We start from the raw sequence: 21,903 nt of genomic DNA on the forward strand, positions 1-21,903 counted from the left end.
AAACTGAGGGGTTTTTTTTGTTTATGTTTGTTTTCTTTTTCTTCTTTTTTTCTTTTTTTTTTTTTTGCAAAATGTTCAATTCAATGTAGTCAATATAATTTTATTTATATAGCACCAAATAACAATAAACAGTTGCCTCAAGGCATTTTATATTGTAAGGTAGACCCTACAATAATGCATAGTGATCCATTGCTTGTTAATGTATTCCATTACATCACATAACATGTGGGGCTAATATTCTTAAAGTGATCTCATTTGGTTACAGTAACGTTATGAAAACCTGCCGTTGTGACAGCCCTAATTGAGCATAGGGTCAGCCTAAAAACAGTCTTTTCTCCAGTAACTTCAGTCTTTAGCATGGAAGACAAATCATGTTAAATTCATCATGTTCATCTTCTTTTTAAGACAGTAAAAAAAAAGGTCAACATGTTATTTCAGGATATTTTTAGATAAGAAAGCAGGACTCATGGTTCACCTTTCTATTCCTGCAGAAATGATATTTTTAGAAACTGAAACTGATTAACTAACTGAAAAAAAAGGTTTCAAGGGCACAAGTCAGACATTTAAAGATAATTTTGTTATTTATTTTTCTATTATTTTGTTTTAATGGGGTTCTGTATGGAGTAACATGACACTCATGTCAGTGGCACATAATCCACAGCCGCAGTAATGAATCTGTTGACACAGCAGTACCATAGATGGAATTCAGTCTGACAAACGTTGTTTTATAGACTAAAATGCATAGAGCAGCTGCTTGTTTCATGCACAGCCAAAGTTAACTAGAAAAGTAGAACTAGAGCCAGTAATTAAATACTTGGCATTTCTCAGCATGGTGTGTTCCTTTACACACAGTAACTCAAAAATGAACACACACGTTTCTAATGACACGATCAGACCCTTTGAGTGAAACTCTGCAAGAGTTACAGTTTTTCTTCTCCAAAAGTTGATTCTGTTCATCTGGATGTAGTGTTTTCAGTGGGAAAAACGTTTCGTCACTCATTCAAGTGACTTCTTCAGTCTGACCTCCCAGCTCATTGTTCCTTCAGTGGGCTGGTTTCAGTCATTATGCAAATGTACTGTTTACAAGATTGGGAAAACCTGCAGTCAGCTGAGACTGAAGAAGTGTCAACACGTTCTCACTGACAAAGCGGGTGTGTTAGGCCGCAATGTGGTGGAGCAACAGTTGTTTATCGTTTAGTTATGACATAAAATAGATGTAAACGGAGCTCCCACTGGAGGCATTTGTTTTGGAGTTTTCGGTTTGTATGGAGTAAATAAACGTTTTTCTTTTTTACATTCACCTCGTTTTTGCTACCGAAAGGCATACAAGCCATCCAGCAAAGCACGAGTCAGAAACTTTACGTCCAGCAGAAGCGACAAAGGACCGAAGATTGCCGCTACACTAATAAATGTTTCATGAAAATCTGACACTTTCAAAACAGAAGAATACACGTTTTATAAAAAATCACGTTCTTTGATGATCATATTACACGTGTCACATTTTAAAAGGAATATATACTTGGAAAACTGTTCAGAAAACAGTTTTAGAGAACGCAACACGCCTTTACTTTTCCACAGTGCATGTACGCCTCTTCCAGAGTTTTGTGTTTTTTACTATCAGACACAATAACTCACGATTATCTAAGACCTGCCATCAAATGTTCGTCACGTCTTCACAATCATTTGTGTCCGCTGCTCTCCTAAGGTGTGCTGGGTCAGATGCAGAGGCGTCTACTGTGGGGTAAAAATGGCTCTTTGGCAGTTTATCAAAAAATATCTTAATGATTTTATTAACGGGTCTGGGAGGAGTTCGAGAGATTGCCATTGTACCCACACTGGCTGATGTGCGAGACGAAACACACTATCTCGTGGACTCTTGCTCCTGTGCGACCGACTCATGCAGAGGTGTGGCGTGTGTAAGTCTACCTGTGCTTCCTATGTTCCTTGTTTCGGATTAATCAAAAGCAAATAAAACGAAATAATGTTTCCAACGGGGCGTGCAGCCTCCATCTGCCCCATCCTCACTGCTCTCTGTTGTTAAGAAGCAGCTGTTTTTAAGAATAACCTTTTCCATGTCTAAAAAGGTTTCATTTTTTGTCAGAAAAAGTTAACTTTTAGTCTAAAATTAAGAAGGGCACAAAATAATAATCTCGTTCAATAGTTTTCATTTCTATCACACACATTATATTCAATTGCAATATGTTCATGGTCATTTTTGGGGGTCATATGATTATTGATTATTACCGAGGGAGAAAGAGCTGAGTCATGATGGACTGAAAACTGAACTGAAAATCAGTGCAAAGAAGTTATTATAGAGGAAGAATACATTTGGACATTCAAGTTTTTTTGTTTGTTTGTTTGTTTGTTTGTTTGAGGGTTTTTTTTAACCATTATATAGCTTTCACGGACTCGTGATTTTTTTTTTTTTCAGTTTTACGTTCTTTTCCTTCAGCGGATATTTTGTGGTTGGTTTATGTTTATATTCACGGGCTTTCTTAGTTTTTTACTTACTTAGTTTTACTATCTAGTTTCTGTCTATTGTTATACTTTGTTTATATTCCTTGATTCACTTTATTCCTCCCGTGTGTGCTGTTGTTGTTGAGTCCGTGTCACTTTGAAAGGTGTTCTTGCGTTTTGTTTCCCTGTTTTATGTTGGTTATCTGTTGTGCTTTGTATATAGGTTTGCTTTCCTCGTCTCGTTCCTTTGATTCGGTTTAGTTCCCTTGCTGTGTTTTCCCACTGATAAACGAGCAAAAAAAGTAAACCGGCGAACAGCACGAAAGACAGTCTCCTCCTCTCACCACGAACAGCAAATAAGACGAAAGTTGCCGCTTCCCATGCAGTTTGGCATGTCACCACCGCAACTCAGCTGTATCACCACGTGATTTCTTCTAAAACGATTTCTGCTGCTTTACTCTACCTGACTTGTTTGTTGCCGTCTTCGTGTTTTCCTTCTGTAGGTGAGATTTATTTATTTTTAATGAAACAGAAAATATATTTAAATTTTGTTTAAAGAAGTGGTAGCCTATACGTTATATTTTTTTTTATATTGATTCAGTATGTACGAGTATGTGGATAATGGATGCTTGTGTGGCGGGTTTATGAAGCGCAGGTACTCCGAGGTGTGATTCAAAACACCCATGTCACGTAGAATGATTTAAAGTTTTTGTGTGTTTCACTCCAGCTCCAGGATTTTTTTTTTTTTCAAAGTCCCTCCTGTCTCATATTCCTACTCACTTTGTTTATGGATGAGGATTGCTATGGACTTCGGAAAAGAGGAGAACCTGAGAACGACCTTACAGTTAGACACTGTTACTTCGCCACAGCTTGTTGTCTTGGTTTAGCTAGTAAAGAGACTCAGTGTAGGTTTTCTGACTGACAGTTAGTTTGAACTAGATCTTAGCTTTATGGAATATGTATTTGTAAAAGTTTCACTTTCAGCATAGCAATCTGTCTCTAACAGGGAATGAAATGTTATAAAAATGTTCATTTAGGTTTGCACAAAAATTGCAGGCAACTTGAAGCAAATGTGATTTGGCGCTCTCCATATCTCCATATCCATATCTGTCCACAAATAAATAAATTGAATAGAAACGTCCTCCAATATGTCCTCCAATATGTTAAGTAGCTAATTAACGTAAATTAATATTCAGTTAATATGTCATCCGTTTGAGTAAATTCCCATTATTTTTGAGGAACGATTGGTGGGGCTCACTTCTAAACACTCAGTGTGAGGCCTAAGAGAAGAGTTTTTGGTAATGTCCCCACAGTTTTGAGCCATCCACGTAAACTATCGATTACACACATCTTCTGATTGCATCTCTCTTCCTAAAAATTAAAACTCCTTGTAGCATCTATCACAACCACAACAAGCACAAGATATGATTTTTTAAATTCATGGCATTTCCAGTAAATTGTGTGCCACAGGCTTTCACATTTGTGCGACTCATTTAAATATTCTCCTCCTGAAAGGGAAACTCCTACAAATGGATATGCAGTAAGACCAGCCTCAAAAATTCTCCTGTTCATAACTTGCTGTCACAAAATTGGCACTGTGTCTCTTTAGTAAATCTAAAAGCTTTTTAATGTCAAAATAATTTAAATCTGGACCTAAACATTACTTTAAAATTCCAACCTTTCCAATAAAAGATATTTTTCACAGGATATTCTCATTTTAGAAGACACCGGAGTAAAGATATGGATTTTGTAGTCCATGTTCTGCATATTGTAAGTTCAACATTCAGCATCACATTGTTAGTAATGTTCCAAGTCTCGGCACATTGCTCTTCTCTTTTCTTAGTATCAATCTTCCCATCTGCCGTTACTTGACCTCAGTGACATTTCCATCAAGATCAAGGAAAAGAGGTTAGGAAGAGGAGATAGGAGGGACGTTTGGAACGCACCCAGTGTTTTGAAAAATTTGTACTTTGTCAGCTCAACACAGTGTCAAAATGTCAGTTTCAAGCATCCCATCCCCAATTCTGAGTGAGTTTTAGATTTTTGGATTTTTTGTGTTCTCTCAGTTTCTTCCTGAACTTTCTAAAACTCTAGATGAATGGGCATTTTTTAGACTTCTGTCCTTCATAAAACATTTGTATTCCACACAGTAATAGCAAGCAATGAGTGAGAGAGTGTTGCGAGGTGGTGAGTTGTTATGCTTCTGCTGTTTGTATTCATCTTCTTGATAGCATTTTATACATTAATCTCTGTGTAAACCTGTTTGTGTCTCAGAATCTGTGAAGTGACAATGGGACTGAGCTTTGTGCGAGCTGGAGGCATCGCTCTTTTTCTTGGCCTAGGCCAGGGTCTAGGCCAGGGTCTAGGCGTAGGCCTAGGCCTAAGCCTAGGCATCATATACCAGTTATACCAGGTAAGGAATCAGCAGGAGAATCCTCACAGGCAGGTGCGAGGGGAGTCAAGATTTATTGCAACAGGTTTTGTCTTCAGATGTTTTTTTTGTCTCACCTTAATGTGGATTAATTCTGATTCTTTCTCATGTTTAATCTCAGATTTGCTGATGTGCAGTTCTTACCTGATAATTTCAGAGAATATATTAATTTTGCCTTTCTTTTCATTTGTAAAGATAATGACATTTTTAGAATTATACTTTAAAAATATCTTGATTAATAACTATACAGAACAGGCTTTTGTGCAAACAAGCAAGAAGACAAGAGATTAATGATATATTTTCCACAGTCAGCAGATGCACTAAAACTCTGAATAAATCAGTCTGAGCACAAATATCCAAACTAAATGGATTGAAGCTGCTGATAATCAGATCTGCTAGGAAGGTTTTACAGTAGGATGAACATTTCTAACAGGATTTAATCAAAAATCTGTAGGTTCCAGAAATCTGTCCTATCTCCTTTTCCTAACCTTTTGTTCTTTCACCTCGATGAACGCATCAGATGTAAAGGAAGAGGGTAGGAGAATTTGTGAGGATGTAGGCAGTGAGTCCTGCACTGAGAGTCTGTCGGATTGATGCTATTACTGTAGTGATGTGGACACTGTACTGGGCCATAGTGGTGAAAAGAGAGCTGAGCATAAAAGCAGAATTTTCAGTTTACTGGCCGATCTACGTCCCTACCTTCACCTATGGTGACGAGCTTTGGATAGTGACCAGAAGAACGAAATTGCGGATAAAAGCAGCAACAATGAGCTTTCTCCGAAGGCTGGCTGGCCTCTCCATTAGAGATGGGCTGAGGAGTTCGAACATCCGGGAGAAGCTCATTGCTTATTCTCGACTATAATTCTGTCTTTTCTTTATGGTGACATTTTAACTATCATCCTGTAGACTATGGCACAACTGCTCTTCCAGTTACTTTTCTTTCCAAGCTCCTTAGATTGCGATGACCCGGATGACAGAGAACCTACACATACATTTTTCATCCTGAATGTTTTACAGGAGAAAATTGTCTCCTGCTGATGATTCTGACATAGAGCACAGGCTGAGTCTTTGATTTATCTCTGCTTTTGTGTCTTTCAGGCAACGAGGACAGGTCCAAATAAATCTAAAAATGTTAAACTCTCGGTGTATGAACAGCGCATTGTCACCCACCGGGTTGACCCGCGGACCATGCAGGTAATGCCACTTTACATGTTGTTTAAACTGAAGCTGTAAATATAAACGCCAAAGAACTGACAGCACCCAGTACTGACACAAACAGGAAGTGTGGGGTTTATTTTCCTTCATCAGCACGAGCAGGCAATGTTCATCCAGATTTCTTCCTGTGTGCAGATCACATGGAGGGATATCGCAGGTCTGGAGGAGGTGATCAACGAGCTAAAGGAGAAAATGATTTTCCCCGTTCAGAAAAGACATGTGTTCAGGAAATCCCGGCTGCTGCAGCCGCCCAAAGGTCAGCAATCATAAACTGTTGTTGTTGTTCAGGATTAGCATCATTAGCATCAGCCTTTGCCTTAGTTATTCTTAGATGGGATACAAAATTGCCTTAATCAGGACACCCACAGAAACTTTAATCTCAATCTACAAAGGATGCAGCTTTTAACCATTACATTACATCTGTATTAGATATAATCGATCAACAATAAACATTTCTTGTTTGCTGTAATTTCTATTTTGATTATACTACCATTTAAATTCTTTTACTTTAGTTTGTTTGTAATTGGTTGATTCTCTTCTTGTGTCCCTGTATGTGTGTCCAGAGAAATCGAAGTGTTTGTCACTGTTTATTTAAGGCATACAGGTTGTGAATTAGTTTTTAGTTTCCGACAGAGTTTAATGCACCTTATGCTATTGTTTGCTTGTGTGTATTGATTGTGAAAGTATTTGTTTAACAAATGCTTAAACTTTCTTTAGTACTCTGGTAACTATAATTGATAGTTTCATCATATCATAGTGTCAGAGTTTTACCCCTGATACTGGTGGATAAACAGAAACTCACTCAGGAACGAGGTCACACAGAGCTCAAGTTTTCACTCGCGAGAGGGAAGCAGTTGTCTCCAACCCACTTCAACTTGCTTTCCCCCTGCAGGTTGTTTTTATTGGTTACACACATGAATATTCATAAAGCTTGTTGCTGTATTACCTATGAGAAATTACTATAACTGGTTACAAAGTGTGATTGTGCTGTGCAAGCATGATTATACAATGTGTGTGGTTATTATGATGGGAGTGCAGCTCTCCCAGGATGTTGTCGGTAGAATCTGTTCTTCTCAAGACTGCTTGTTCCCCTTATCAAGGTCGTGCACGTAGTCATATGCGTGGGTTACCTAGATAGCAAACAGAAGCTTTCTAGCTTTTTAAATGGCAACCTACAACACATACATTAAACCTAACACATAGCTTAGCAAATAAGTGTGTCTTGCATGTTGCGTGTTTGCTGTCTACAACTCTTAATACTGCAGGTGCTCTGAAAAAAGCCTCAAATAACAAGTACTTGACTCCCTGACATATGCAGTAAAGGACTAGGCCACCTGACTGCAGCGTAATCTGTAATAAGAGAACCAGAAGTAAGTTCGGCTAAGAACCCTGGGTGCGTGAATAAGACACAAACAAAAGAAATAGAGCTCATAAATGTATATATTATAGTGGTGTGGACTTTGTCACTTTGTTAAGGCATATGTTCAGACAGAGGAAAAAAAGAAAACTATTACAAACAACAAAAACATACTACTACTACTACTACTACTAATAATAATAATAATAATAATAATAACAATAATACAGTTTTTCTCGATTGGTTATAGTGTTTAAGCAATCTTGTGAACCCAAATTTCAAAACCATAATGCCACTTTCCAAAAAGCACACCCATTTCCCTGAACTGTAGACACTATGCCCCTGCTTTACCACATGAGTCAGATGTGGTGAACCGTTACTGCAAAACTCTACACACAAATTCCTACATTTGTCAGTGCTGACACCATGTTGTCACTTAGAAAGCACTAGCAGTCAATAATGTTAACTCACATCAGCACAGCTTTAGCTCAGTTACTACACAATTAACGAAGTGGAAAAACCAGGAGTCAAAATGTATCGCACACCAATCAGAAACTTTGATGGATAGACAAAAGGGCCAAAGTCAGCTCATTCAGGTTTGAAACAATGGATCCAAAGACATGCAAAGGAAGAGGTCGAGGAGGAGGAGGAGGAGGAGAAGGAGGTCTAGGACACCAGGGAGAAGGAGGTGGAGGAACATAAATGGCCATCAGGCTATTGTAAATGTCCCTGGTCAGCATGGAGGGAATGTCACTTTGTGAGCAGCCATCAGCCAACGAGGGGTACTCCACTGCCATGCCATTCTAGGACCCCATAACACTATGCTTCTCCTTGCTTTTCTTCATGGTCTGAGACGACATATGTTCAACATAGGGAAGCAGCACAGCCAGAGCAGCCTCACTACGTTGTTGTTTGTGATAACATCAGCTTCCATTGCGCTGCTCTGGTTCATGACTGGTTTACCAATAACCCAAGGTTGACTAACATCTTTCTGCCTGCATACTCTCCCTTTCTAAACCCGATAGAGGAGTTATTTTCGGCATGGCGGTGGAAGGTATACGACAGAGAACCTTATGTCCGTGTGCACCTCCTCCAGGCCGTGAAAGAAACCTGCCTAGACATATCAGTAGATTCATGCCAGGGGTGGATCAGGCATGCAAGAGGATTTTACCCCTTCAGCCTGGCCAGGGCCAATATAGCCTGTGATGTGGATGAGATTCTCTCGCCTGAGCCAGAACACACACAGGATGCTGAGGTGGAATAATGTTCTTGGTGTGTGTTGTACTGTATGGTACATGAATACAAATGTGCCACTGTATACATTGGTTGCGTATTTTGTGTTCATCATGTGAAAAGGTTTTTGAGGGGAAGAACCACAAGCAACATAACTTGCCAGTTTTGGAAACATTGTTTTTAATTTATGTTATGTGTTAGACCATGTTGTAGTGTGTGTGTTTTTGAGGGCTTGTGTGTGATGTCTGTGGGCAAAGTTTGTTTTTTCATCTAGACTGAAGGGTTTTCTGTGTAGAGCTTCATTTTGACCTGAAAATGTGATGTTTGGGAAATTGGGTGAGACGTTATGGGTTTGTGTTTACTGTTCTGAGAATATAAGGCATACTTTTAAGAAATATGTTTAAGCAATCGGGAAAAACTATAATAATAATACAAAGCAAAAAATTTGGTTTCCTATCTAAAATCTCTGTTTTCTACATTATTCGGTTGCTTATTATCCACCAGTCTACTGTTGTTTACAGCGCTGTCGGTCGCTGTTTGTTTGTTGTTGTTATTTTTAATTTAAATACCAACAAGAAAGCCTCATTTATGCTATTCAGTACTGAAGAAACTTTTTAAAAAATTATGCCAAATTGCAAAACCCTTAGCTTTGTCTCTAATGAAAACTTCGGTCTGCTTCACTTCAGCAGCATCAGGTAATGTTCATATGTTGATTCATGGTTTTCTTCAGTTTTTGTTCTACTGCAGAATATTTTTAAGGTTGTCTGCTATAAACAGCCAGGCCAGGAAAATCTCCTTCATGTTTTTCTGTGTTTTATCCTCAGTTACTTTGACACAAAGGCATCTGCTGTGATGTTTACACCTCTGATGAAAACTCACAAGTGTCAGCTTTGTTTTTATGTAGATATAAAAAAAATGATATTTCTTAAATCTATAAATCTGTAGCTTATTGTATTGTTAAATAGTCTAGTCTGTTACTGTCTTGGAGCAACTGTAACCCACAAAATTTCCTTAGGGATTAATAAAGTATTCTGATTCTGATATGTACTAAAAAATTATCAGAATTATAATATCTCTCACTGTCTGAGTCAACCTGAAATGAATTGAATCTAATCAAATTGAATCAGGAATTGGGATAAATCGGGACCTTGTGAATCGAAATCAAATCAGTCATAGAAATCAGAGCTGATACCCAGCCCTAGAGCTGTGTGTCCACTGCATGTGTGAGAGTGACGAGCTATTGCCATCAATGGGATGTTTGAGTCCATAGGCGAGCAACAAGCTGTTACTTTCATGGTAGTTTGATTTCTAGCAATCGGCAAAATAATATAAAATCCCACTGTCTTCACATCAGGTGTGCTGCTGTATGGGCCCCCAGGATGTGGTAAAACACTCATCGCCAAGGCAACAGCAAAAGAGGCGGGCTTTGCTTTCATCAACTTGAAGCCGAGCACGCTGACAGACAAATGGTACGGAGAGTCCCAGAAACTGACTGCTGCTGTGTTCTCACTGGCGTCCAAGCTAGGCCCAACAATCATCTTCATCGACGAGATAGGTGAGCAACACACACACACACACACACACACACACACACACACACACACACACACACAGTTTATCTCTCTCTGTTAAAGTGGAAATCATTTTGACAAATTAAATTTGAAAAATAGTTTTTTGGTTTTTGTTAAACTGTGTGTTTTGCTTACAATGCCCACTTTATGTCATGAATCAGCTGTGTAGTGCAGGAAGGAAAGGATCCAAATGCAGGCTCATAGGCGGGATGTTAACTCAAAACAGCTTTATTGTATACAGTTTTATTAGCTGAAAGGAAAATAATACAAAACTATACTGGGAAATTATATGAACTAAACACATGGAGAGACATATAAGAAAACACACAACCTTGAGGGAGATGAGCCTTGACCTCCCAGTCAGCTATCGAGCTGGTGGGTAACAGAAGTCTCCGAAAACGTCGGAGCGCTTTTGCAAATATGTGATGTCTTGATAAATTGAGCAGATATTTGAAGTTTACACAGCTACATTCTCACCTGAAAATATCTTAAAAGTTAATTTTCTCACCCAGAAAGAGTAATAAGAGTAATATTAAAACTTAGTAGCTAACGCCATTGTTGGAAAATGTAATTGGCTGGGCCACGCTATGAATTCTGGGATAGGTTGGGCCACAAAGGATACACCCGACCCATCCTTCAAATCCAGGGAAATAAAGGACGCATTTGTCGGCTGCATTTGGAGCGGCCGACAAATGCGGGACAGGCTTCATCGCTGGCTGTGAAGTAATCAGCCTTCCCCCGGCCTAGGTTTTGGGACCCAGCTACAGAGACATGAGACCTTCACAATAAAACAGGAAATGGAAGAACATGATGGAGAGGAGAGGCAGACGAGAGGGAGTGATGGAACACGAGCGAGAGGAGACATGACGGGCTGGGGAAACATAGAATGGAACACAAGGAAGGAAACAAGATGCTCATAGAGAGGGGCTCATACAACATTTATAAAGACACACAGAGAGAGAGACAGCGGCACAGAGGGCAAAGACACAAGAGGGAATATAAATAATCAAGGAGCTAAACAGAACCACCTAGGCAATATAGGAATTAACTCAAGACTAACTAAACAAACTTAACCATAAACCATAACACAAAATAACATGAAAATACAAAAACACAAAACACTGGTTCAAATGACCCAGGATCATGACACTGTAGGATTATACAATTTAATTGGGAGGGGAAAGAAAACCAAATTCACTTGACTACAACCTGCTAACAATTAGTGGCATTATTTTCCATATTCTACCTTAAAATTTAAAAATAATAAAATTCAAAACAATGGTACGTGCTTTTAAAATAAACAAAATCAAAAACATAAATTTAAAATATAAAGAAACTGATTTTGCTTTCAGTGAATTTTGTCTGCACAACCGGTTCAAAGAGAGATGTGAATGTATTTTAATATTTGGTCTTAGCTGTATACATTTCGACAAATACCACAGAGGCAAAAATATTGAACTGAAATTTACACTAAAACATTTTCAAACAATACAATCCTAACTGAAATGATAAAATTATTCTGTGTGTTTGAACAGACTCATTTCTGAGGAGTCGATCCAGCAGAGATCATGAAGTCACAGCTATGATGAAGGCTCAGTTTATGAGTTTGTGGGATGGACTCGAAACAAACCACCAATGTCAGGTATGCACACGTCTGAATTGCTTAGGTTCAATATGGAGTCTTGAGATATTCACTGACCTGTGGATGTATTATGGAGAAGAATTTGTCTCAAAGGGGTTGCAAATGCATAAAGTGTGATCCGCAAGCATAAATTGATTTGTCCTTCTTTTTGTGATTGACTGTAGTTTTTAGCCATTTTTGCTCCTAGTTCAGTTAAACTTGCATCAATTTTTTGCAGTTTCAAAATAAGATGTTTGCTTTCAGCAGCCAACGGCATGTATGAGTAAATGATCTGCGTTTTATGTCTACATCTTTTTAGAGAATCCATTTACCTTGTCTTTAATCGTTTGCTCTTTTAACAGTTTGGAGGTTGTTAAAATAGTTTTGTGAGCTTTAAGCTGAGATTCTGGCAAAATATATTTATATTTAAAAATCGATTTTAGGATTTAATGAATCAGTATTGGATTATTCAAATTAAAATCAATTATCCATCCATCTATTTGCTTCCGCTTATCCTTTTCAGGGTTGCGGGGGCCTTTGAGCCCATCCCAGATGTCAGCTGACCCCACACAGAAAGACCCTGACCTAAAATCAATTAGAATTTTGATTTTTTTTAACCCACACCTATTTGCAACCCTTTTGAGACCAATTTCTCTCCATAATCTATGCAATATATGTGAATCCTGAACATAAACAATCAGATGATCAATAAAATGTTTCTTCGAAGTTTCGGTCTGTATGTAAATCTGATTAAAAGTTTACTTTGTCAGGTGATCATTATGGGAGCAACCAATCGTCCTGAGGACATAGACCCTGCCATCTTGAGGAGGATGCCCACCAAGATCCACATCAAGCTGCCTGTATGTCCTTTTCAAAATAAGTCTGACTGTTTTTTAAAAACAAACAAACAAACAAACAAATAAAAAGCATACTGAACGCAGCAGTATACCCTCTGCATTGGTCGGTTTGCTTGCCGTGGCAACATCATCACACATTCATTTCTATTTTTGCTGCAGTATTCTCCTGAATGGCAGGTGTTACCACTCACATAATATCACCACATTAGAAGTGATAAGGCAGAGAGACATCAAACCTAAAGAAAAGCATCCCAAGAAGTCTTGTGTTTCTCTAATGATATATCATTAAAATGGCAGCAAAAACTGACAAAGATCTAACACTCATGTCTTCATCTGCAGTGGAACAATGGAACAATGTGCCAGGTTACAAAAACAGAGTGGTGCATGACCAGCCGAAGTGACACCGGAAAGGCGGCATGCACCAGCATATGAGACATAATGTTTGGCGCACACCACAGTCAGACAGGAGTGTGTGGTGAGGATAAAAACAGTCTGACAGTGTGTTTGTTTCTGCAGAACACTGAGCAGCGCGAGCAGATACTCAGACTGATCCTGGAGAATGAGACGGTAAGTTCACAGCAGAAGGGAAAAAGTCATGTGACTGAGATATTAATCCTTATGATCTTACATTATTTTACCAACATGGTTCTTCTTCTGCTCTTTTAATGTAGTTAGCACATGAAGCCAAAGAAAACATTAAATCCACAATAATAAAAATGAGTGAAGAAAAAGAAAGCTTTAGTGAAGGTCACAAATGATCTTCTTATGGCCTCTGACAGTGGACTCATGTCTGTGCTTGTCCTGCTAGACCTCAGTGCAGCATTCAATATTGTCGACCATAATATTCCATTAGCGCGATTAAAGCACGCTGTAGGCATTACAGGTAATGTAATGTATCAGATCTGTCTAAAAGACTCCAATTTTTTCATGTAAATTGAGAGTCCTATTCGCACACTGAGGTTAATTATGGTGTTCCACAGGGTTCACTGCTAGGACCAATTCTGTTTACATTATACATGCTTCCCTTAGGCTGTATCATCAGAAGACATAGCATACATTTTCACTGCCATGCAGATGACACCCAGGTCTGTCTATCTATGAAGCGAGATGACACACACCAATTAGTTAAACTGCAGGAATGTCTTAAAGACATAAAGACCTGGATGGACTTTAATTTCCTGGCAGAGCCTTCACTTTTCAGACCCCTTTTTTATTAAACCAGCTTCCAGTTTGGATTCGGGAGACAGACACTATTTCTACTTTTAAGATTAGGCTTCAAACGTTTCTTTTTGCTAAAGCATATAGTTCGGGCTGGATCAGGTGACCCTGAATCCTCCCTTAGTTATGCTGCAGTAGGTGTAGGCTGCTGGGGGGTTCCCATGATACATTGAGTATTTCTTCTTCTTCTTCTCACTTAATATGAGAAAATAGGGGTGGGCTTAAAGTCAACACACCTGAATTAAATTAATTAGTTCATTACCAGGCCTCTGGAGAACTTCCAGACATGTTAAGGAGGTCATTTATCGATTTAAATCAGCTGTGTTAGATTAAGGACACATCTAAAACCTGCAGGACACTAGGCCTAGAGGCCTGAAGTTCTCCCACCCATGGTTTAATAGAAGACTCTACATTGAATCATTAGTTGCTATTAATCTCGGGCTCTCTTTCACAGCATGTCTTTGTCTTGTCTGGTGCTGTATGAACGAAACTAAATTGAACTGGAAAAAAAAAAATGTTTTGAGAGAGGCAATGAGGGGGAAATGAGAAGGAGTCAGGAAATGTAAGGGAAAATGGACTAGAAAAGCGTATGACAGAGGAAAGGTGTAAGGAACAAACGGTGGATGAGGAGACTGGAAAAAGAAGCTAGGAAAAGAAGATGAATAACATGTAATATTAGTCCTTTATTTATCGAGGTAAAAATCTCAGTTCAAAAAGAGACCTGGCATCATGGCAGCAAAAGTCAATAATACATGTACCACATAAAAATAAAAATACAATACAATATCACGTAAAAAACATGTAAAAAAATATACAATAACAGATCAATTAAGAGTGGCATTAAAAAATCACACTGACTAAAAGAGTTATTCTCTCATTCTGTTACTCAAGGTAACCATTTCTGACTATTTCAGTTCCTTCTGCAGATTATTCCAGAAAAAGCCTATTTAAAAGCCTAACTCCTAATTCTGTTTTGATTTGTGGGACAATCACTTGTATGATATTGTGAGAACAAGGGCTGTATTGTTATGATTTTTACACATATAAACACATAAATAAGAGGGAGAGATTTATAGATAAAGACCAACCAATGGGAAAGTCTGTGAATATAAGAGAAGGACATGTAGCAGCAGCATACACAGAACAATAATGTAGACGATTTCCATAACCTCTTTAGGTAGTGGGCAGGTGCATTAAGAAAAAGCAGGTCACCATAATCCAATAAAGGTAAAAAAGTTGCACGAATCAAGTGTTTCTCACTTGGAGGCAGAAACAGGATGGATTTCTAAACTTAGTTTTAGTTTCAACTTAGACACAAACCTTTGAATGTGAGTTTAAATGGCAAATTCTGATTTACAATGATACCTAGATTCATTGATGGATTGATTCTGCCTCTGTAGGTGGATCCACTGATTAACCTCAGCCACATCGCCAGGGAAACTGAGGGGTTCTCAGGAAGTGACCTCAAAGAGATCTGTCGTGAGGCAGCACTGCTGTGTGTCCAAGAAATCATGGATTCTGACACGTAGGTGTTTGGTATTTCCAGGTCAGAGTGGGTACAGTGACAGGACGTTTCATGTTTTAAAATGGACATATTGATCAAAGTCAGTATTTTGACAAATAGGTATTATCAATTACTAATAAAATGAAACTTCAGAACTGATGATATTTATTCACTTTTTTATGCTAATTAGGACAAATACAACACACCTGAAAATCATCTTTTTTTTTCCTTTTCACTCTCTCAGTGTGCAGGCACTTTTTATGATTGAACTGAGTGATGCAGAGCTGCTCTTATAGAGTTCAGAAGTTCACTTGCTGTTTGCTAAAAGTCTGATTTCTTTCTCTCAGCCTTTCAGATGACTGCATCCCTCCAATTAGTCAGGATGACCTCCAGAAGGCCACAACAAAGATGAAGGAGTCCAAGAGTCTGGGTGGCCTGACACTGGATGAGGCATTGTCATACTATTCATAATGTAATAACTGAAACAACATATAGAAATGAATAAATAAACAAGGGGAACCTAGACTATATAGCTGCTCTTGGAAAAGTAAAATGTGTTCGGAACCACAGCATTCAGATCCCAATTCTGATTCCAAAAGCTGCCAGACAGGAGAGGGTTAAAAAAAAAAAAGATTTTCTAGATATGTAGTTTGGCAGCCTTTTCCTTTGTAGACAGTGCCTAACTAATGTCATTCAACCTGACCTGCAAGTCTGGAAAATCAACCTAGTCAGCTCAAGAACTGGTTAGCAGAAATCTAATCATTTGCGTGTACATGAACTCGAATTGTCATATGTTTTCCAGGTCAGTCAGCATGAATTTGTGAGCAATATATTTCAATAGGAAGAACACACAGTGTGTACGTAACGTTTCTTGACTTTTGCTTGATACTGTATATATACTTATATATATGAATATATAAGATGGGGCGCACCATGATGGAGGGCCAGGAGTGACAAAATAAATAATTAATTAAATGTTTCATTAATTAATTATAATTTGATTTAATTAATGACACATTTAATTTATTAATTATTTATTTAATTAATAAATTATTGACACATTTGACACTAACGACGTCAGACTTTAAGACCGCATTGTTTTAGCCGAGAATGTAGTGGCGTAGTCTTCACATGTCAGGTTGTCAACACAGTTTGTTTGCAAGGGTGCTCCGATGTTCTTAGCAATGTTGCAGCTTAGCTACCAGTCAGCTGACAGAGTGTACTGAGCTCACAGCCCCAAATTTCCACCTGGTCACGTGTCTGTGTTTCTGTAACATAAATAACGAGCTGACATTTTCCTCATGACACCGGCAATCAGCTCGACGACCCTCAGTTTACCTGCATGTATCCTGTTCATCTGTCAGCTGTTTAACACCTGCTGCTGATTCAGGAAACATGCCCATGTTACCTGGTGATAGTCACAGTTTAACGTGGTCAGCTGCAGCTCGATATAATGTAATGTTGGTGCAATATTGTGCACAAAATATATAAATGTAATTTGTTTTCTGAGCGCAGAGCTGCTGGAGGTTGTGTTTCCTTCAGAGTGATTGATCAGGGTTAAAGTTGACAAACAGGATTTAGAAGGAGGAGATGGACACTTAGAAAACTACAGAGCACTTTATAAGTGAACCCACTTTATCAGCTGATGTCCAATCACTGGCACACAGCTTTAAAACCTTTATCTCTCAGTGTTTAAACACTGGACTTAATTCACTCAGGTTCTGTCTGTCAGGTCACGTTTACTTCACTGTTTTATTTACAGCTGAGCAAATCGGTTTGACTCAGATTAAAGTTACATTTCATAACTGCATAGTTTTACTGAAGTTTAATGTCTCACTGGAGCACATGTGTTAGACTGATCAATTCGCTTTTCTTTATTATAACATGTTCATTTGTGCTGGATTTCTTTTTAAACTGTGAATTTTGAATTAAAATTAACATATTTTTTTTTATTTACAAGGAGGAAAGAGAAAGTGCATTTCCACTGAGAGGAGCAGCATCTGAACCACCATGTTGATCATGAAGACTGCAGCCTGTACATAAATGATTACATCATCTCTTTTTAATATTTATTCAACTGTATTCTAAGCACCAGCTATCTGTTAGAATTTTTGGAGTTTACTCAAATAAAAATAAATAAAGTAACATCTGATTTGTGTGGGGTGGATTTATTTATTTATTTTATGTTCATATTTCGGTCCTTTAATTGTAAAACGCTTGCTACAGACTATGAAACACATCACAGACTTCTGGATCTTAAAAGAAAACTAATACTGCTCATGAATGAGACTAACAGAAACAGCATTAGTGAAGGTTACAAATGATCTTATGGCCTCTGACAGTGGACTCATCTCTCCTTGTCCTGCTAGACAGTGCAGCGTACAATACTGTTGACCATTATATTTTATTAAAGTGATTAGATGCTATAGGTATAACAGGTACTGTGCTGCAGTGGTTTATATTGTTGTCTCGTATGAAATGGAAAAGCCCTCTTTTCCATTTCATACGAGACCACTGACCAATTGAACAATCAAACAATTGACTGTGACATGAACTACGCTATGTTAGTTTGACTTCCTTGTTGTACATTGGAAAGCCACAGCAAAATATGCAGAGTGTCCTCAGCAACCAGAACAAGAACATCACATCAAGAAGGCCCTGAGTAAATGTGGCTATCCCAGCTGGACTTTAGTCAAAGCTTTGACATTTGTGAAAGGAAAGAAGAGCTACCTCGTCAGGCCAGGACTCTGCAGTCTATTCACACCTACAGGCCAGTGGACACTCTTTCAATGATGAGGATGTACACATCCTGGACAGGGAGGAACGCTGGTTTGAGTGCTGAGTCAAGGAGGCCATTTACGTGAAAAGGAAAAGACCATCTCTGAATCAAGGAGGGGGCCTAAGGGTACATCTGTCACCATCTTACATAATGCTGTGATTGCAGCCATTCCCCAACTCTCTGTGAATGGGACTCATGGCCATTGATCAGTGGTCTTTGATTAATGGTCATCCGAATTTGCATATTAATAATCAAGGAACTGACCTCATGGCCCATTGTTCTTTCAGTGGACTGGTTTCAGCTGTTGCGCAAATGTACTGTTTATAAGATTGGGGAAACCTGCAGTCAGCTGAGACTGAAGAAGTCACTTGGATGAGTGACTGAAAATGCTACATCCAGATGAACAGAATCAACCTTTTGGGAAGTGGCTGTTTGGTTTCTTCAAGGTAGAGGTCTGAGCATTCCTCGCCACACTGTACAGCATATACTACGTTGTTAAGTTTGTGTTTGGGAGTTTTGCCCTTAGAACGAACCAGTTTTTGTCTGAGTGTGTTGCTGTGTCTGAGGTACACTGGGATGTCATGCTTGGAGAAGATTCTCCTGAGTTTCTCTGATAAACCTGCTACATAAGGGATGATAATATTGTTCCATTTGTCCTTCTGTTTCTCCTTAGTTGATGTCTGACCTTATTTTCTGTCTATCTTTGCTGATTTGAAGCCCAATTAGGATAACTATGTGTTTTAAGAGCTTCCTTTACATGCCTGTGTTCCCTCTTTTTGCCTTCAGGCTTAGAGGGAATATGTTCTGGTGTATTTTCTGTTGTAGGGTCCCGATTACTCCAAGTTTGTGTTCCAGGTGGTGGGAGTCAGAGAGGAGGTACTGGTCTGTTTGTGTGGGCTTCCAGTAAACTTCACTGTTGAGGTTAAATCTGATCTTGATTAGCATTTAATCTCTGCTGCCATCTACTGGTCAACCTAGTGTAGCTGCAGATCGTTTCAATTGAAAAGGTTAACCTTAGATGACTTACTAACAATGTACTTAATACTGGAATAAAGACAAGCATAAATTCTTTAATGACTTTAATATTTCTTTATTTCTCTCACATGTTGTGAATCTTAGATATAAAACAAACATAAACTGTAAGAGCCACTTTTTATCATTTGTTTTAGTTTTTTTTTCTCTTTATATGTTTATGTTTCTGATAAATTTCATTTTAACTTTAATTCAGAAAGCCCCCACCAATTTATTTTTGTGCAAACGAAACAAAAGAACAACCCAGTGTTCCTACACTCACAAAAACTTTGAGTCTTTAATTCGGAAGCACTGAGGTGCAAAACACAGCCTCCTCACTTACCCCTACATCTGAACTTATCAACTGAGCTTTAATGTTTACTCACAGTGACCACTGTGTTTTATAAATTATCCAGCAGGTGGCAGCACAGGAGCTTCCAGCGTCACATGATGTTGGAAACGTCTCAGGAGCAGGGCCGTGCAGAGACGTTTAAAGGGGCGGGTGCTCAAAGCTAAAAAGGGGCACATTGAACCAGGCTGAATAACAACAACACACATTCATCAAGAATCTAATATGGGATCGCATCATACTATATCACTGTTGTGAGGCAAAGCAAACGTAGCCTATGTTTTACCTGATGGGTACAATATTGCTGTTGAGGGGTTGCTGCTGCTCCTGCTGCTGATAGTGCTGGAGGGCAGGGCTGTGTTGATCTGAGACTGTAGACATTAAAAAGTCCACAGGAGAGATGGTAGCTGATTAAACAAGTGTCATGAGATAATAACAAAATGCAAAGATTGGTGACAGCGCTTGGAACCATAAGGCAACAAAAAACTGAGAAATAAATTAGGCTCTGCCTGTGAATCACTCTTTGCCTCTCTTCCTCCTTCCATCCCCTCATCTCATCTATCACTCTCCACTTGCTGTCCATCTGAGAACAAGGCACAACTTGCTATTGCAATAAACTATTATTTAATTATCCACACTTAACAACTCTTACACTTAATCTATAATAAAATGATGACAGAAAAATGTTATAGAAGCAAAACATTTCAGTTGTGCTTATTATTATTTTTATACTGGAATACCTCTCCAACAACTGGTACATGTGTTAATGTTACCTGTGCTCTTTGTAATCCAGCTGCTGAGGGATCCACTGCCTTTAGTAGCCTCACACAGCTCCTACTGTTTCCTCCTCATGTCCTTACCAGCCATGTCTGGACAATGTTATATTATGAGTAATAATTCAAAAATTCGTATACATAAAACACACACATGCACACACAGTGACATTTCAGACCTTCTTCAGAATACTGTATATACTGTGGGCACAAGTTTCCATCATGGTGCTGATCCAGAATCCTTCCCTTATTATTTATTACTAGAGCTACAATAATAAAGCAATGAGGGAAAAAAAGTAATAAATTTATAATAATGTATTTATGATGATTCCATTTGTTTCACTATCCACTCTGTGCAGGAAGAAAGCTTATTACATTTTTAAACTGTAGAGATACAATAATTTTACTGCTGTAAAATCAGCATTTTGTCTTATTTAAAATATAAATCTAATATAATCTGTTTCTTAATGTATGTTCTTTAAAATACAGCGTGTTTTATAAATATTATAATTATAATAATCCATTATTATGTGGACATGCATATTAGATCATTTTAAGTGAAATATAATCCCCCCAGAAAGGCAGGAAAAGCCCTGTAACTTACTTTAAAGCTAAATATGTTCCCTAAAACGGTGGACAGAGCTACAGACCCATGACAGCCTTACCCAGTGAGCCAGCAGCTATGACCAGCACTACTTGTGCAGTTAATAAAAGGACAGGTAAAGTTTGTCGCGCTGTTACACACACAGCACGCTCATTTGTTTCAGTTCGTCAGTTGTCACAAGACAGCTTACCAACGTGTACATAATAAGCTAATACTGCTGTGTGCTTTAGACTACAGTGTGCGCTGTACACCTACTTACTGGTTTTGTCGCATCAGTCTGTGTCTCTGAGTTAATTTGTGTTTCTCCTACAGCTCCGGATCGCAAAAAATGCGCGTGCACTTTGTGAGCTCGTTCCCGGCTCGTAACCAGCGCGTTCTGCCGTCAAGGGCGATCATTGGTTAATGGTGATCATGTGACTGATGCAAGCCAGATCCTTTTATTTAGCAAAAATGTGATTAATAGTTAAATATTATTGTTGAGGGGCACAGACAGGACTCTGCACGCACACACACATTTAAAAAAAAAAAAATTAAAATAAAAAAAAAAATTTGCCTCAACAAAAGGGCACTTTGGGCACCCATCAGGAAAGGGGCGGGTGCTCAAGCCCCTTCCGCCCCCCCCTCTGCACGTGCCTGCTCAGGAGATTGAGATTAAAGGCTTGGTGATAATGTGCTGTTGTTGTTAATACTCAAGGTCACATGAGGCTGGTGCTTTCATCGTCTTAATCACAAAAGAAAAAAACATTGAAGTTTTGAAAAAGCTGTCAGGTTTCAGAAAAGCTGTCAGCTGGTCCATTTGGGAGCAGGATGGTGGGATGAATTTGTCTTTTTACAGTTTTCTACAAACAAAACAGCAGCCATCACAACAATGAGTACAAGAAGTAAAAAGCCAGGAGCTCCCAGTCCAGCTCACAGTACACACC

At 38.6% G+C, this 21,903-nt stretch overlaps 1 protein-coding gene across 4 annotated transcripts; it reads left to right on the plus strand.

The window, feature by feature from the left end:
• Nucleotides 1-1,881: 1,881 nt before the first annotated feature.
• On the plus strand, nt 1,882-17,609 carry LOC116326025 (ATPase family AAA domain-containing protein 1-B-like). 4 transcript variants are annotated; one of them, XM_039607928.1, is made up of 11 exons: nt 1,882-1,916; nt 4,732-4,870; nt 5,987-6,082; nt 6,239-6,359; nt 10,048-10,248; nt 11,800-11,906; nt 12,656-12,745; nt 13,259-13,309; nt 15,361-15,485; nt 15,812-15,936; nt 17,425-17,609. In XM_039607928.1, the coding sequence occupies exons 2-10, from the start codon at nt 4,748-4,750 to the stop codon at nt 15,933-15,935; spliced, it is 1,038 nt and encodes a 345-aa protein (XP_039463862.1). In that variant the 5' UTR covers nt 1,882-1,916; nt 4,732-4,747; the 3' UTR covers nt 15,936; nt 17,425-17,609. The 4 variants fall into 4 exon arrangements, with proteins under 4 accessions (XP_039463862.1, XP_031602976.1, XP_031602977.1 ...); XM_031747116.2 differs by lacking the exon at nt 1,882-1,916 and adding an exon at nt 2,830-2,960; XM_031747117.2 differs by lacking the exon at nt 1,882-1,916 and adding an exon at nt 2,851-2,956.
• The last annotated feature ends 4,294 nt before the right edge of the window (nt 17,610-21,903 follow it).

This window comes from Oreochromis aureus, linkage group 3 (genome assembly GCF_013358895.1).
Source record: "Oreochromis aureus strain Israel breed Guangdong linkage group 3, ZZ_aureus, whole genome shotgun sequence".
Classification (NCBI taxonomy): Eukaryota; Metazoa; Chordata; class Actinopteri; order Cichliformes; family Cichlidae; genus Oreochromis; species Oreochromis aureus.